The sequence below is a fragment of the Ammospiza caudacuta genome, chromosome 20, assembly GCF_027887145.1.
Source record: "Ammospiza caudacuta isolate bAmmCau1 chromosome 20, bAmmCau1.pri, whole genome shotgun sequence".
NCBI lineage: Eukaryota > Metazoa > Chordata > Aves > Passeriformes > Passerellidae > Ammospiza > Ammospiza caudacuta.
Window position 1 is genome coordinate 9150168 of NC_080612.1, and position 17546 is coordinate 9167713.

General features: G+C 45.4%; 1 protein-coding gene across 3 annotated transcripts in view; it reads left to right on the forward strand.

Annotated features, from left to right (window-relative positions):
• Positions 1 to 11309, forward strand: part of SPECC1 (sperm antigen with calponin homology and coiled-coil domains 1) — a 64250-nt gene extending 52941 nt beyond the window's left edge. For all 3 annotated transcript variants that reach the window (XM_058817586.1, XM_058817587.1, XM_058817588.1), the window contains 3 exons: positions 5095 to 5211; positions 5757 to 5816; positions 6519 to 11309. In XM_058817586.1, coding sequence (XP_058673569.1) covers positions 5095 to 5211; positions 5757 to 5816; positions 6519 to 6777 — 436 coding nt within the window. In that variant the 3' untranslated portion in view covers positions 6778 to 11309. The remainder of the gene's footprint in view (positions 1 to 5094; positions 5212 to 5756; positions 5817 to 6518) is intronic.
• The last annotated feature ends 6237 nt before the right edge of the window (positions 11310 to 17546 follow it).

The following is a 17546-nucleotide window of genomic DNA, read 5'->3' on the forward strand; positions in this document are numbered from 1 at the left end:
TGGGAGCTGAAACGTCTTTGTGTAGGATGCATAATATCCTTTTAAATTTTTTTAATTTCATCTATTTAAATGTCTCTGCTCTATGTGAATTCTATAGCAAATTGGTGTTTGATGCTTTTGCAAAAAAAAAAATGCAGCCATAGATCCTCTAATATCTTGTCTTTGCCAAAGGGCTCATTAATTCACACTTACTGAAGCAAATGATAAATGGTAAACCCAAAGCAGCACCTGTGGCAGCAGTGGAGAAAGGAGCAAACAGAACCTAAAAATGTGATGGGAAGCAGGGATTCTTTATAAAAAGAAATGCAGTAAATGGCATGACTTTTAAAGAGCTGGCATCAGTTCCTTTTCAGTTCATAGTGCTGCTATGACATGATTTAACTGCATTTTCAGAGAGCATTTTGTGATCTGAGCTCTGCTGTTCCATGCATGTGTAATCAGCAATAAGATACATGGCTAACTGACATGCTGAGAGAAGCATTAGAAATATGGATTATGAGATAAAACCACAACATTTTAAAGAAATTTAAAGCAATTCTTATGGGGACTGCAGTTGGCTGGGCCATTTGAAGCAGGGATATTAATATTAATACAGGCTGGAGGATAGGAGGTCACCTGGCTTCCTTCCCAGCCCTGGCTACTCACTTAATCTCTATGCAATACATTGCTGGTTTGATTTCTTTTAATCACAAGGCATTACTTCATTTTGGATTCCATTTAAGAGAAAAAGATTGGTGAGAGAATTGAGAAAGCTTCCTGGTAGTAGATGGACTAAATGTGATGTTCAAATCACTTCAGACTTGCAGCTTCCCATTGAAAATAGCTGTGTGCAGTTGTCATCTGGGTGTACCCTGCAATTACAGAAGAATCCAGGCAGCCTTTAATTTCAGGCATTCATGCCTTTCATCCCTGTTAACTGGACCTGACCACACTTCTCATTCACCCATAGTTCCAGTAGATTGCCCAGATGTTTCATATCTTTGCTGGAGCATTTCAGATGAACTGGAGTGTTTTGTTTGTTTGGAAGGCTGAAAGGAGCCATCCTTTCCTCATGTTGCTTCTTAGGAACTGTTCAAAACTTGCCCAGTGAGAGCCTGAAGATTGCTTTGAATAAAACCTCTTTGGCTGAACCCTGTTAACCTGGCCCAGCCAGTTAGGATGTAATAAATCAAATTAGAGCTGCAGTTTTGTGCAGCTGTTGTTAAAGATGGGTAGGTTTGAGTCCTCTTTGGAAGTTGCCTGTTGAGGTACCTTGATCCATTTTGCTTTAGAAAGGTCAGAGTTCAGAAGTGCAGAGCTGTGGCTTCTGTTCAGACCTGTGTTTAAATATATCCAATAAAACCACTGAGCTGCTCAGGAGGAGCTGTGGGGGCCTGGGTAGCGATGGACCACTTGAGGGAAGCTGCTATTAAAAACAAGGCAATTGAATAGATTCAATAAATTGAATCTATTTACTCAGTGGATTTATTTTCAGGTATTTAATTTTATATTCTGCATGGGCTGAACCTCCATGATCAGCCACTCTGGCAGGTTCCTGGTGTGCCATTCCATCCCAATAACTTGGGAGAGGCAGGAAGGGATGCTGGATGGAATAATGATGTTCAGCTTGTATTTCTTGCAGGCCTTCTTCCTCAGATTCCAGGCTAGCTTCAAGCTGATTCATGTCTGTAATTGATAATTCTGGCTCTCAGGGAGAAAATTATGACTCAGAGCCATTGCTGTGGGCACAGTAACACGTGCATAGTGGGAATATCTTGTATCAGGATTTTAACCTACTCAGACTGCAATGAAGAGTGCATGATGTCATTGTTGCTTTTTGCTTGGAGTCAAAGATTGAGTGAAATCTAATGGGGTGGTGGTTTTTTCCTCAGACAAACAAAGAATTGTTTTTAGTGAGAACAGATCACACAGATTTCCCTGGGTGTCTTTAGCAGGGCTCTCCAAGGGCTCTGATATCTGCAGGAAAGGTCCTGTTCCTGGAATGGGGGGCTAAGGTCAATCACTTCCAGGTGGTTTGTGCCTTTTAGGCTTGACCTGACACTTGATATCTTAGATTTACATTTGTTATCCAAATAGCATTGCCTGGATATTTTTTTTTTTTTTTAATTACTTTAATGTTCATAGAAACAGACCCTTCTGGGCACTTTGGTACTCTGATAGCTGTGCTCCCTGGTGTGCCTCCAGATCCCAGTGTCTGAACAATGTGATGTAGAGGAATTCACTTGTAAGCTTGAAGAGAATTTAGTGTTTCTACTGATTGGTGACCCTGTAGGAGTGCTGAGGACAGAGCCTGGGCTGCCACTGACCACAGGATGTGCTGTGGCCATTTGACAGCAAATTTTTCCTCCTTTCCTGATAAATGCTGCAACTCAGTTTGATCTGAATCTCTGCTCCATTTTCCCACTTCTCCCTGCACTCATTCTGATGGCTCAGAGTGTTGCCATCCTTTCTGGGTGTCTCATGAGAAGCCACATGCAGTTTTTCAGAGCTTGGGGTGAGGGTTCTGCTGTGAGCAGAACCCAGAAACAGGACATAGAAATGCAGCTTGGGGTTGTGCATTAACAACCAGCATGGACACAAATAGCTCCCATATATTCAGGGACTGAATAGGGAGAGAGGTGTGGCAGCAAGACTGAGACAGGCTCTGCTGCCAAAATAATCAAGAGAAGGGAATAGTTTCCGAGGTGTTCATTCCCTAAATTGTTTTCCTTTTTTTTATTTTTTTTTAATGGCTTCAGGGGAGCCAGAGATCTTCCGAGAAATCAGAGTTGTCTCTATTTTGACTTAATTCCTCTTGGTGTGGTGGAGTGGGGAGGAACTACAAATAAAGCTGCAGTGTAGCAAAACACAGATCACTTTTCATTTACCATGTCCTTATATCCCAAACTGAAAAGTATCTAACACAGAAGCCAAGATGAAGTGCCAGGGAGAGGAGTTTGTACTGTGTATGAAATGGAAATGCATTTGTTTAGAGAAAAGAAACCAAAATTCATTGATTCTTGTTAGATGTAAAAATGGAACTAGATGGCCTTGAGTATTTTTTATTGTACTGTGAACTAAACAGTTGAGCTGAACCTTTGAATGTTCTTTTTGGGGTTGCATTTAGGACAAAAATTCAGAATTGAGTTCGTTTTGGGCGTTGATTGTGGCAAACCACTTTGCAGCAGATTTCATCTGTGGTTCAAACATGGTCAGCAGAATCCCATCCTTGAACTTTTGCTTGTTTGTAAGATTTAGATCCAGAAGTTACTGAGGATGACTGGCTGGACAATGCTGTTGGGGAGGTGAGGATTTTTGAACCTAGTTTTGGTAGACGTGAGCACTTCTTATGTGTAGATATTGTGATTTGGGAAGAGGAGAAGAGTTTAGGTGTATTTAAAATTGCGAAGGTAAGTAAAATTATTAAGCTGATTTTGGGATAGTGAAATACTGTGTGAAGGAGCAGTTTTGTATCTCACATGTCTCATAGTAGCATCATGAAAATGAGGATGGATACAACGTTCCTACACAAGCAAGCTTTCCCTTTTTGTCTAACCCTGTTGCATAACTAAGGCTCTGTTTGTTCCTGTTTCCATGGCCTTTGGGAAAGAGGAGGAACAACCTCCATTTTCCATTTCCATCCTACAGTATAAAATGAGAATATTGGCATTTGCTGATAAGCTATTTGCTGATAAAACATATTGGCCTCAGTAAAAACACTTCTGTAACTTGGCAGTCACTCCTTTCCCACTAACTGCAGATTGATAAATAGAAAGGAACTTGTTTGTCTGAAACTTCAAGAAAGCAGAATAATCCAGCTCAGCCAATTCCATACACACAAGGTTGGACTTCCAACTAAAAAGTTGCAACTTTATGGAATAGGCAATGCCAAGGCAGCTTTCAAAGCAATTTTTTTTTCTTGTGACAGTGTTCAGGCAGTGCCTCATTTTTGTATTGTCTCCACTGACAGATGTTCATAGAGCCCTACAACGTGGTGGCTGGGGCAGTGTGGGGATGTCAGCTGCTTTCTGAGCCCATTAGAAGTGTAGATTTATTACAAAGTATTTTAACCTGAGATATTCACTACTGCTTCAATTTGAGTCATGTTTGGTTATGGACATTTATTACTAACTGGAAATCCTGTCTGACTGGACCAAGTCCAGGCTGGATAACTAATCAGTGAGGTATCAGGAGCAAGGAGCACATGCTGAAATAATTCCTGTCTGGGTTTTAGTGTCTGCATCAGCTGTTGTATGAGAGATGCAGTAAAAGCCTTGTCTTTGGGGGAGTCTTGAAAGAAACCAGAAAACAGCTAACAAAAGAGAATGCAGGGGTGGGGAGTGTGAACTGCAGCTGAGCACAGGGGAGGATGTGGCTGCTGAGGGGGGTTGGAGGTGACTCCACACCTGCAGGAGTGTGGGGGAGAGGGTGCAGCTCCACCGTGTCCCAGAGCCCCCTGCTCCAGCAGCTCTTGCTCTGTAGCAGTTCACTGCTCTGTTTTTAGCTGCAAGACTTGGCCATGGGAATTCCTGAGTGTGCTGGTATGGCCAGGCAGTGCAGACAGGAGCATCAGAAAGGTCACCTTGTTCACAGGGGCAGAACTGGGCCATGGGCCTGTTTTAACTGCAGCTGTGCCTCGTGAGAGCATCCAGGGAAGAACCCCCTGTGCACTCTGTATCCCCAGAAATCCTGTGGTTTAAAGGAGTTCTCTGCAGATGGGCTGACTTTAAAATACCATTTTCTGTTTCTGTAGTCACTGCAACCCCCATGGTTCCGGACCTCAGCTGTCATGAACAGGGAAACTGGGCTTGCTCCGTGCACCTGAGTGCAGCCTCGTAGTAAGAGGCTGGCACAGAACAATCCAAGTGTGTAGAAACAAGGGAAGGAAGTTTATATTTGTCCATATAAACTGCCAGCTCTATTAGACTATCTCTTTCTAAATTTTTCTTCTTCACCTCCCTCCTTTTGGAGGTGACAGTGGTGGGAGTGTCACCACAGATATTTCTAGCTCAGCTCTGGGGTTTTTGTTCAATGGCTGCATAAAAACTGTTGTTTGAAGATTTTTGTTGTTGTTGTGTAGCACTGTTCAAGGATGACTCATGTTTTCTCTTACAGAATATTGATATTACCAATTTCAGCAGCAGCTGGAGTGATGGGCTGGCCTTCTGTGCTCTCCTGCACACATATTTGCCTGCACATATTCCTTACCAGGAGCTCAACAGCCAGGACAAAGTAAGTTGTGTTGTACATTTGCAGAATTCACAGTGAACAGAATGGATGAAAAGGGGAAGGAAACCAACAGTGAACTCCCAGAGAGAAATGCAGGGACTGCTGGGTGATAAAACAGTGACAAGTTGGCTAAATCCAGCAAGTGCTGCAAATAAACACAAAGACAGTATCTATCACAGTAACAATTATATTATCTACAAAAATGCCTTATATTAATTAAAACCTCTGCAGAAACCTTTCACTCATAGTAAAGACAGAACTTTAGTGGTTTTTTTTCCCAGTTGTAACCAGTTTCACAACAACCTATTTGTCAAAAACAGAGGGTGTCACTCAAGCACAAGTAGATGAGCTGTTCAAAGGCAAAGAACTTGTGAGTGAGTAAGATCAAAAAAGAGTGAGACTCAAAAAAGAGTCTGCCGGCAAGTATGGAGTCCAGGGGTTTAGTTTTCAAATACACCTGCTCATTTAAACTTACTGGGTAACCAGATGCAAGGAGAGGTTCAGGAGCAGTGCTTTGATGTTAATCCTTTTGAACTTTATTTTTACAGAAGAGAAATCTGCTGTTGGCATTTCAAGCTGCTGAAAGTGTGGGCATCAAACCCAGTCTGGTGAGTAACCTTTGAGCAAGGGGACATTTGCTGCAACCACCATTCCAACACCTTTCCTTCTTGCCATGTGACCAGTCAGTGACCTTGCACTCAGAGTGTCACACAGGGCTGGGGAGGGCTGCACCACCATCAGGATGCTGTTAGGAGAACTTCCAGAAAGAATCTGTAGAAGCACAGAATAAATATAATTTGGAGAAGCTGCTGAAAGTCATCCAGTATTGAAATGAGGGAATGGATTATGTTCTTATTTTAGATGCCAGCTGCAGATTATTCATAATTTTATGGACAGATTTGCCATATTACACCATTACATTAATGGTTGCACCATTTTGTTTCCTGTTTTTTTAGTGCTTTAAGAAACAGAAAGACGTTAAACTGTTCAAAAAAACTTTTCCAAAATTAACTATCTGACAAGGGAGATATAAGTTTAATATGAAGGGAAAACTATTATGGGGTTCATGAGCTAGATTCAGAAGAAAAGGAGCATCAGCTTAAATGAAGTTGTATAGAGAACTGATCTTTGATTGCAGATGGAAGAAATACTTTAGGTAGAATGCATGAAGAGATTTCAGAATTGCACTTGGCCAGTGGATCATCCCAGTGGTCCTGATGGCTGTGAGGGGCTCAGGAGTGGGAGCAGAAGTGCTGAGGGGCTCAGGGGAGCCGTGTGGGGCTGCCTGAGCGTGGTGCTGTGTCTGGCAGGAGCTCAGCGAGATGCTGTACACGGACCGGCCCGACTGGCAGAGCGTCATGCAGTACGTGGCCCAGATCTACAAATACTTTGAGACCTGAGCTGCAGAGCAAGAGGTGGACACGAGTGGGGAAGAGAACAAAGAATGCTACAGATGCACTCGATCACTTTAAAAACCTGCTTGCTCCTCTTCCACAACCAACTGAAGCTCTTAGTGTGAAAGGAGGCTCTTCCGTAGGTTTGATTCCATCTGGGACTGCAACCAAATAATTCCCTGTTGTCCACCTTTGCAAACCAAATCCATTGGTAAGTTTGCTCCCACATGGAAATTGCAAAGCGTTCTCAAGCACACATGGGATATTTCTGAAGAGGATCCCTTGGGCTAACAACGTTTGCCTTGACAGGAGACCTGCTACACAATGAAGTTTTAAGTCAATGTGGACTATGCTGGCACTCAAGGGAGGCTGAGAGATTAATGTTCATACAAAAGCTCATAAAAATGCTCTTCTTGCCAAAAGATGCTTAATTCATCCCAAGTACATGTTGTTTTCTTGCCTCCATGTATTTTATAAAACACCTTTGACAGATGCACTTAAGTTGTAGAACCTTAACATGAGTTACTCTTGCAGATCTCACCCAATAACTGCACTAATTTACTCATAGCATAACCAGCAGGATGGTAACAGGATCATTTGTAACTCAGAAACCACCCTCTGTTGATCACCAGCTAGTGAAATAAGTCTGAAAGATCCTGTTAGGTGCTGGGACTTCATTTCATCTCAAACAGAAATAATGTCTTTGAGGAAAAATAGGTTTATTACTCCAACTTCATTACTTGATTACTCTGGGAAGCCAGAGCTTGGTTTCCTGGCTGACTGTGCAGGCACAGTTATCACAGGAACATTGCAAATGCAATTTAACAGCTTTAGCTTGAAAGGTGCCAGTAATCAGGTGAGCAGTACAGTGACATCTCATATTTTTTGTGGATTGAGTGGAGTAACTTCTTCCCTCTGTGTTGCTCCTGTCTGGTCAGCACAGCTGTGTCATTGCTGCCTAGAGGCAGGAATCTGGAGACAGCCTGTGCCCTGTGCCTTGAAATACAGCCCATGGGGCACTGGGACATGCTTGGAAGTGATGTCATGCTGTGAAGGAGCACAGTCATACATCAACACCAATGGAAGGTGCAGCCTCACTCCACAGATGACAAACAATGTAACTGGAACCCGTCTGTGCCAGGGAGATCAGGCGCCAGGGAGCAGCTTCCCACCAGAAACACTGTTAGGAAAATGCCTGATAGACAATGTGAAGTGTCCATTATTCTGTGTCTCTCATTTCACCTGATGAAATTAATTTTTGTGTTTGTCTCCAAGGATGGAAGCATCCAACAGGCTGCTGGATTTGTTCTAGGAGCAGGTCTGGGAGAGCATGTAAAGGCTGCCTGGCTGCTTCAGGGCACGCTGGTAGGAGAAAGTTGGTGTTTAGTTACTGTGCTTAACCCTGATGCTTTGTGGACATTAGTCCTAGGGAGCTAGGCATCATTTCTCTCTTGCAAAAAATACTAGTGCTCACTGCTCCTGCCTCCTGGAAAAAGGCTCATGAAATGGAAACAAGAGATTTCACAGAACAAAATTGGATTTAGGCTTTCAAGGGCTTTGCAGGTGGCTGATCTCAGCCTCTGGTTCCCCATAGTGCTTTGTTGTTTGATTTGATTTTACTTTGTAATGTTATTTAATTAATAAACAATGTATTTCAGACTTGGTGTTCTCACAGCAGAATAAAGGATTCAGGAATAGATGGAAGAGGCCAGGGAGTGCTTTGAACAAAGAGGATCGTGGAGGAAGGCAGTGCCTGTTCTGGGGGAGGACAAAACCATCTCTTGCTCTTGGTTTTAGTCTGAAATTTATTCTACTCCATTGCCTCTGGGAAAGTCCAGTTGCAGTCTTTGGAGAGGCTGTGTGGTAAAAATGGCCAGGGAGAGCACAGGCAGTGCCCCTGATGCTGGCTGCCACCCTGCCCTGTGAGCAAGCAGCTGAGTGCTGCCAAGGCAGCTCCTCGTAGGGAAACCCTTTCTTGGTGGAATTCACTCTGGGACTTCTCAGCACACCCTGCTGTCCATGGAGAACCCAAGATAGTTGCTCTAAAATACAGGATGAGATGGAAGAGGAAAACTGTGCTGAGCAGAGTTCCTTGAGGCACTTGCACTGCAGGGCCCCATTGCCTGTGGATCAGCAGCTCTTTTCCCTGGAGGTGTCCCCTGGCAGGGATCCCAATTCTCTCCAACGGGCTGGAGTTCAAAGCTGGAGTGAAGTCAGCACAGAAAATTCCATATTCCTCAATGGGCTTTGGATTGGGCACTTGGAGGGATGAGAAAAACACTTTTAATTCCCAGTGTGTGGTAAACATCTCAAAGTCAGAGTAAATGATGTAAAAAAAGGGAATTTTAACCCTGTGGTCACTGGAAGGGTTTGCAGTGTGGCTCAGCGTCCATGGGGTGTGTATCACCTCCTGTGTGAGCATCCTCTGCTCCCAGGGCTCCTCTGACACTGCTCTGGCTCTCAAGGCTCACTTTACCCTTGCAGACCATTCTGTGGGGTCCAGCTGCTTTTTCTTTTTTTTTTTTTTTTTCCCAAATGATTTGTGCAAAGCAATGTTTCTGCAATGTTTCTGTCATCTCTTTGCTGCTTCCTCTCCTATGCCACTCCCAGCAGCATAGTCCAAACACTAATTCTACCCAGTTCTAGTGGTGTATTCCTAATTTTTTTACTTAGGTAGGAATTACAACACAGAGTTGTAGTAGGGAAGAAGATACTTGATTTTATCTTTTCTTCAATGTTACTGTTCTGTCCTCAAACCTGCAAAACATCTTATTTTGATACTTTGAGAGATGGTTTTCCAGATTATTTTTTAAAATTAAGAATATTGTTTATTTGTTCATTTAACTGTTACAATATTGGGGGGTTTCTTCCTTTTAAACATTGCACAGTTACATTTCTAGACTTTGATTTTCACAAGTTGCTCTTGTTTTTTCACGCTGCCTTAAAATTTCAATATGAATTTAAATTTATCCTATATGAGATGCTGCAGGCCTGGTTTTCAGAGACTCTTCAGGCCCTTGTGAGACATCTCAGATTGGAGCTGCAAAATTTAAGTTCCAGCTGCCTTTAAGGTTAGGGAATTTAATTAAGCTAAGCAAGAGAGTATGTCGGTAGTCTTTATAGAAGTTCTGAGAATTCTCTGAAAATGTCCTGAATGTGATGATGTGACAGGGATGGTGTTGAACAGGAGGTTTGCCTGAACCTCCTAAATGCTTTCTGACTTTGCCTCTTAGGAGTAATGGCTCTTTCCCTGGTGTGCAGGCAGATAAATCTTGTCTTGTCCCTTGCTCCTTGAATTGTCACTCCCAGGCACCACCTGGGGAGTCTGGGACTGCAGGGGAGCAAACAGCTGATTTGGGATGAGCAGGTGAGCAGAAGGGTTAGGAAGGGGGTGCCAGTGACATTCCAGGGAGGGATGTGGCAGTGTGTTGTACTGTAGTGTAGGAGAGGAAAGGAGATTGGAGTGTGGGGGGTGCAGTCCTGTTCCTGGGATTTCAGGTGAGACAGAGAAGGTACAAATTGTTTCATGGCTTGGGAAGGTACAGAGGAGTGAGGGGTGAGCCCAGAGTCAGCCCTGTGAGGAGCTTTTCTAGAAGGGCTGAGGAGCTTTTTCTGAAAGTTCCTGGTGAGGCTGAGGGAGAGCCCAGAGTGTGAGGAGAGGGACAGGGCACAGCCACACCTGGGGCTCTTTGTCACGAAGGACATCAGAGGGTCTGTGTGGGCTGTCAGCTGGAGGGGCATTCCTCCTAAGAGAGCAGCCAGGGGGTCTCAGCAGGTGAGGAGAGGACCCAGCACGGCTGGCTGCCCTTGCCAGGCTCCCCTTCCCGTGCCAGTCCTGGTAACACGAAGGGGACAAAGACTTCTGTTCTTGCTGCTCTGCAGCAAGGCAGCTGTGCTAAGCAGAGGGATTTGGGGCTTATGCAGGGTCCCTTTGAGGTCTGGCAGTTTTCTTTCTGTGATTGGAAGTTGGTTTTGACAGGTTTTCTCTCTTGTTTTGGACGTGGAACCAGTTCTGTGCAAGTTTTCTGTCCAAACCAAGTGCACACAGGCAGAATGATTGGTTCTTCCCAGTTTGATTCCTGACCTGGAACTCTTCAAAAATCCACCTTTTGTCTTCCCTGACTTTCCCCCTTCCTTGGCAGTGACCACACGAGCCCAGGCTTGTTGGTTTGTTCATACCTCCCTCATCCTGCTGTGCTGGGGGTACCAGCAGCAAGGATCTGACTGGGCCAGCTCTTGGCAAAGCTGAGCCTTGTGCATCTGATCACAGGCAGGGGCTGTATGGGATGAGATTATGCATTTTCCTGTCACAAGAGGGCTTTTTGCCTAAAAAGACTCAGGGCATGGAGCATTAAGACATTTTTAAACCCAGCAATAAGTTCTACTATGCTCAGCTGTGTTGGTTTGTACCAACTGCAGTGCCATCGACGCTCGCTCACTGACACGGTGCAGAAGCAGCTTCTCACTGAACTGCAAGTAACTTTATTTTCTCAACTGATGGTCTCTCCATTTTTGACTTGCACGTGTGCCAAGTCCCATTGGGCAGTGCTGGACACAATGTTTTTATTGACTGTTGGTCCAGGCTTGAGTTTGTCATACGGGATGATCACCTCTGACAGTTTTAGCTTTCCCTGTTGGGTACAGGTGTTCCATCGTAATCTAATTTATACAAAGAGCACATTAGAATGTACATACTAAGCATTGCAGATTTGGACATGCTAATATTTAAATATTAACATTATTAAAATGTATGATGCAAAATCTGTGTAATATTTCTAATAAATCTTTTTCTGTTTCTGAGGTTTGTTGAAATGTTTCAGTTACCTACATACAATACAAAATCCAAAAGTATCTCCCATCCCTGGAGGTGTTCAAGGCCAGTTTGGAGGCAGTCTGGAAGGTGAGATGACAGATCCCAGAGCTCAAAGCACCTGGGAGGCAGTGCCAGAACATTGCAGAGGGTGAGCAGTGTGTGCACAGTGCCAGAAACATCTCTTGGAGTCTTCTGCAGCCACCATCCCCTCTACCCACAGAGCTTTCAGAGGTGCTGAGATCAAATTCCAGAACAATTTCACAGAGGCTGCTTTTGTCTCACCAAGGTGGTGACAGCAATACCAGAACAATCCAGCTGCCAAGTAAGCAAAGAAAACTGAGATGATAAAAGAAATGGGCATTTAAAGCTCCTCAGGCTTCTCAGGTGTGTTTGTGTCCAGCTGAGCAGGTGAAGCCCTGTGGGAAAAGTTGTCATTTACATAACCCAAGCTACTTTGCTTTTCCCCACCTAAGTATTGTGTTTCAGACCTGGATTTTTATTGCTGGGCCTGAAGTGATGCTCCCAGGCTCTGCTGTCTCTTTTCAGAGTACACTCCTGGTGCTTTGAGTCATTTATGGGCAAAGCTGGATTCTCTGTGGGCATGGCCAGTGAGGGAGAGCCATGGACAGGTTTGGTTCGGCAAGAGACTGAAATCTAAAGCCAATAATTTCCTGGGGGCATTTGTGGGTGGTTGTAGGTGGGGTGGGAGGACAAGATCCAGGGCTGCTCAGTGTGCTTTCAGTGACTCCTGGTGCTTGGAGAACGTGGATTGGTGTGGAAAGAAGAATTCCCTTCCTGACTGGTGAAAGATGGAAGCCAGAGCAGATGGAAGAGAAGCATAAGAAATGTGAGTAGAATAAAGAGTCTTCCAGATGGGCTGCAAAGGTCAGAAGCAGGTGGTTGAAGCCTCACAGAATTATCCAGTTTAATACTGGAGGGCTCTGGAGTAAATGTCACCCAGGAGAGTCAGGTGCTGGGGGAGTCACTGGTTTTATTGAGCTTAACAGGAAGAAAATGAGGCTGTAAAATGTCAGCGTGGGTAAATATTATTCACACATCCAGAAAGTGAGCTGCTTTCCCCTCTTAAATACACAGCAGTGACTGAGGCTTCATCCTCAGCCCCTCAGCAAGAGTTTAAGCTGGTTAAAGAAAAAGTAACAAGATTAAGAGAATTAACGTGGGAGCAAATGCCTTTCTTAACCTGCTCCACCCAGCTGCACACTTTCTGTGCAAACCCCCCCGTTAAAACTTCTCTCGGCTTAAAAAAAAAGAATTTATAGCAGTTCAAACCTTTGTTCCACCTTGATGGCTGTAACTTTTGCCTCCTCGCTCAGCTCATCCTTTGTCTCACAGGAAGCCACTCCCAGGCTCTAATCATGGAGACAAAGGAGCTCCCCAGGTGAGCGATTCCTCAGGACATTCCCAGCATTCTCCCAACAGGATGAAATTCCTGGGAAGTGAGGCTGCAACCATGACTCTTGGGTTTTTTTCAGTTAGAGAACATTTGTTACTTTCCTTACCCAAATTTGAGCTACAACCAGGACAGGTCCAGTGAAAGCCATGAATGAAAGTGTTCAGCCCAGGCAACCTGAATGTGTCTGAATAAAAATAATTTATTCATAAATAATAATCTCTGCACAGCTCAGCCCTGGAGAGCCCTTCAGGGAAGGGAGAGTTCTGTCTGAGGCTTGCAGAGGGGTTAATAATGTTAATAATAAATAATGTGCCATGGGATAGTGCAGAGCAGTTCTCCCTTTCAGCTGTGATTGGGCATTGCTTTCAGAGGGTTTCTGATGGAGTCCTGCAAGGATGGAATCCACATTAACCAAATTCTTGGGCTTCAACAGCACCAGGTTTCCTTTTGCCAGTGGCTGGAGCGTGGATGGAACAAAACCCTCATCTCTGATGGAGCAATCCAGCAGGGGCTGTGCAATACCGACCTTGGGGTTCAGACAGGCTTTGAGTGCAGATTCAGCTGCCTGTGCACAGGAGGGTTGGTCCTGCCCCTGCATTTGCTCATTTGTATTTTTGTGTGCATTCTGCAGCTTCCCGCCACAGCTAAGCTGCTCTTTAACCCCTGGGTGACCTGCCTGGCCTTGCCTGTGAAAAGGAGCCTGATTTTTGGGGATCAGAAGTGATTTTCAGAGCTCTGGCTGGGACATGAACACTAGAGGTTTCTAAGTCCTCTGACAGCCACAGATAATCTCAATAATAATAATAACAGATTCTTATAAATCATGAGCTCATCTTGCAGAGAAAGCCAGCTGAGGGATTTGAACCAAATCTTGCTTTTCTCTAGTATTTGAGCATAATTCCTTATTCAGAGCAGTTGTGTTGCACCCGTTCAAGACCTTTCACTGCATTTATTTGGAGCTCCAAATGTCACATCTGTACATAAACCTGAATTGCTTTAAAGGCTGGGGCTGAGGACTCATTTCCCTGATGTCAGGGAGCAGAACCACTTCTCCTTTTGCTGTGCAGTGTTGATTGGGAGTGAAGAGGACACTCAGCAAGCTCTGGGCGTAGGAACTCGTGAAGGTTCTGCCCAGGAAGCAGCTCAGCTCTGAATGAGGCAATCACAGGTTGTTTGAATTGCAAAGGGCATCAGTGCCTGTCCAGCTTCTCCGGAGCTGATGTTGGCCTGGGAACACAACAGTTCCCATGGATTTCTTGGGGAGATTGGCTGGACCAGCTCCACCAGCACAAAGGGGACACTGGGCCCGGTACCCACCGGGAGCCCCGTGCAGGGCTCAGCACCGTGGGCATTGAGCAGCAGCTTTGCTTCACAAATCCTGCTGGAACAGGCACTTGGCTTTCCACCCCAGAGGCTGGTTAGTACACAAACCAAACACAGAGAAAAAAAATTAAAAGTTTCTTCAAAATTATGTTCTCATACCTTGGATTCCACTCAGCCAAAATCCTTCCTTTTTAATTCAACTGCTTTGGTGGAGCCGTTTATGGTTTGTTTTTTTTTTTTTTTTTTTTTTTTTTTTTTTTTTTTTTTTTTTTTTTTTTTTTTCAGTCCTGTGGTGACTTCTTTGTTTTCTAATGAAACAATTTCTAAAGAATTCACACACCTGCATTGTTGTGAGATGAGTTCTTGCAGATAATTTAAAGCATCGGTTTGAGATTCCAGGATAATACACATTTATTATCTGGCAATGACCCTGGGGACTAGGAAAATCCAAGTTTGTTCATCCACAGTTTACGATCTTAACCAAGTTTTTCTGTTTGGTTTTCCAAGGGTTTTGCCGAACGATTGAAATCTCCAGTATGGAAATAGCTTTCCCTGGAATTTCACTCTTTGCTTTCCATCTCTTCCAGCAAAATGCCTGCAGCCCTACAGTTACCAACCTCACCTTGGGCCATTTCTCTCCTCATCATTTAATTCAGGGCTCATCAGGAGCCTTTGATGTGCTAATGCTCAACACAATGTGGGCAATAAACATGCAGAGGTGCCTGCAAGTTATCCAACCCCATCCATTCCTTTCAGCTGGCTCGGGCAGACGGGGCAGTTCAGCCTGACGCTGGCAGCACCATTTCAAAGGCGGTTTTTGTACCTGCTCTGCGGTTTAGGGGTTGCGTTGTGCCTTGGGAATCCTTTCTTGGAGTCAGGCTCCGGACAGGCTCTGTCTTGTCCAGGAAAACAGCTCAGAAGAACCAGTGGAGGCTTGAGTGGGGATGGGTTTGGGTTTGGGTGGCAGTGCCAGGCTGGTGGCAGTGTCTCTGTCTCTCCATTCCCCCGTGTCGCAGCAGTTTTGGGGTGGAGCTGCCCTCCACGGGAAGGGATGGGTGGCAGTTCCTCTGCTTGCACAGCCACCAGTGCTGGGTTTGATGCCCTGCACACCCCAGAGGCAGCTCTGCCCACGGCTGTAGCACTCACAGGTCGGTGCAGGGCTGCCAAAGCCACTGTGATGATGTGCCTAAATCAGCAAAACAGATGGACTTCTTATATGGCATCTATCTTTATTTTTGATAGCCAGACAATATCTGTGTCCCTTTGCAGCAGAGATTCTCCCACTTCAATGTTTGTTCTTTAACTCTGTGGGCTTAGAGAGGAAAATCTGTTGTCGAGGCTGCTGAGGAGTGTCTGAGCTGGCAGATCTGGCTGCGGGACCAGCAAGAACATCTCAGCTGTCCCTGGCTCGGGAGATTTTTGTGCTCAGAGCCTTGTCCCCGGGCCGGGTGTGTGTGCAGGGATGTGTTACTGGGGCTCCTCCCCAGCTCTTTGTGCCTGGGCCAACAGCGCTGGAGGTGCGAAGGCACCGCTCGCTCGGGAAGCCCTCGGAGCCTGCTCAGGAGAGATCACAGGGGCTGCAGGAAGAGCTCGGCCTGCGAAGCGGCAGCGACAGAGGGAACAGCACGTACGAGGCTGGAGGGCTCCTGCCGAGGCCGGGACAGCGGCCCCAGGGCGCCGCTCGCTTCTCCCAGCGCGGCTCCAGCACAACGTGCGATCCCTCTCAATCGCCTTCTCTCGAACAAAGGAGCCCGGGCAGCTCTTGCACTTGAAAGCAGCAGATCGGGGCTGCTGCTGTTCCCTACGTGAGGCTTGGGAGGCGAATCCCTGGAGGGAAGTGGAATCCAGGAAAATAATAGTAGTGGTGATTCATCTGCGTCTGACATCTGAGCATCCAGCGGGGCTCCGGGGCTGCCGTGGTGCTGCTGCACTCCGATTCTTGAATGGGTTCATCACCCATCAGCTGCCGGCTCCGAGCTGTGTTTGCCTCGATGGTTCTGTGGTTTCCTTGCTCCTTTACAGATTCCAGAAGATCAGTTTGCAGCCTCTCACCTGTGGAGCCCCGGGAGCTGCAGGGATTCTCAGTGCTCAGCTCGTTCTCCAAGGGCAGCAGAGTTCAGTTGGTGTTTCATGGAGGGTTTGTGGTGCCAGGTATTTAAAGGGGGCTCAAAGAGCACAGCTGGAGGGCAGGATCTGGGAATGGACTCATCCTGGTTTTCCTGCCAGCAGGATTTACCCAGGTTTGGTAGAACAGAGCTGAGCACACTTGTCCTTGGCTCCCCTTGCAGGAGTTGTATTGGGAGTCAGCTCAGTTGCACCAGTTCCTGCCAGAATAAACCACTGGACCTTGGCACAGCTTCTGCTGCTTTGGAGAGCCATGAATCTCCCTGTAATGCAAAATCCACAATTTTCACTGCCTCACTACCTGTCTCACAGAGACCTTGCCCAAACAACCTATTCATCAGAACCTGAAATAATGGTTTTTCTGTTCATGTCTGACTTGACAAACCACAATTTCCCTGGGCTCAGTCTGTAATAAGTGCTTCCATGATCACAAAAGCAGATCTTTCTCTAATAAAATGTGTCCAGTGCAGAAAGTTAATTCTGGTTTTGCTGAGGTGCTGTAAAGCAGCAGAAGGTGGCTGTTGGCACATGTTCCTGCACTAGGAAAACAATGTGTGTAAAAACCCTGATGTAAATCCATCCCTCTGGGGGGAAAAGTGCTTCTCTGTGATAGTTCACATGGTTATAACAGGCTCTGAACGAGGGAAGCTGCACTCATCCCAAAACAATAAATAAACCAAACCAGTGTGGGCAAGTTCAGGATCCAGCCAGCTCTGATGGAGCAGCCAGAGCTGGGGCTGTGAACCTTGAGCTCACCTCAAACTCTGCTGCTCCTTTCAGGGCACTTCAGGCAAAAAGTGAGGTTTGAATCCCGGGATTTAGGGGCTTCCCTGTTAATGCCATCGTGGTTTGGTTCTTCCCTGTGACAGCAGAGTGCCTGAATGCAAAGTGCAAAGGTCCAGGTGGGAGTGCAAGGGGCAGCGATGCTCCTGTGTGCAGATCCCATCAAATTAAATGTACTCCTGGCTCAGCTTTCTTTCAGCATCCTGAGATGCCCAACTTGATAAAAATGACTTTGTTCAATATAAATTAAGAGTCCCCCTTTGTATCTGTCTGACCCAAAGAATTGCTGGTCAACAGGAGGGTTTTCATTTGCACTACACCCAAAGAAATAATTTCAATCCTATTTTTCCCATGTTTTTTACTCTGATTTAACTCTGGATCCTCAGAAAGCATTCCCTTCCACAGGATTTAGTTTACAACTTTGTTTTAAAAAAAAGGAAATCAATGTCAATATCTTTTACTTTCTGTTTGCTACAGGAAGGTTTAT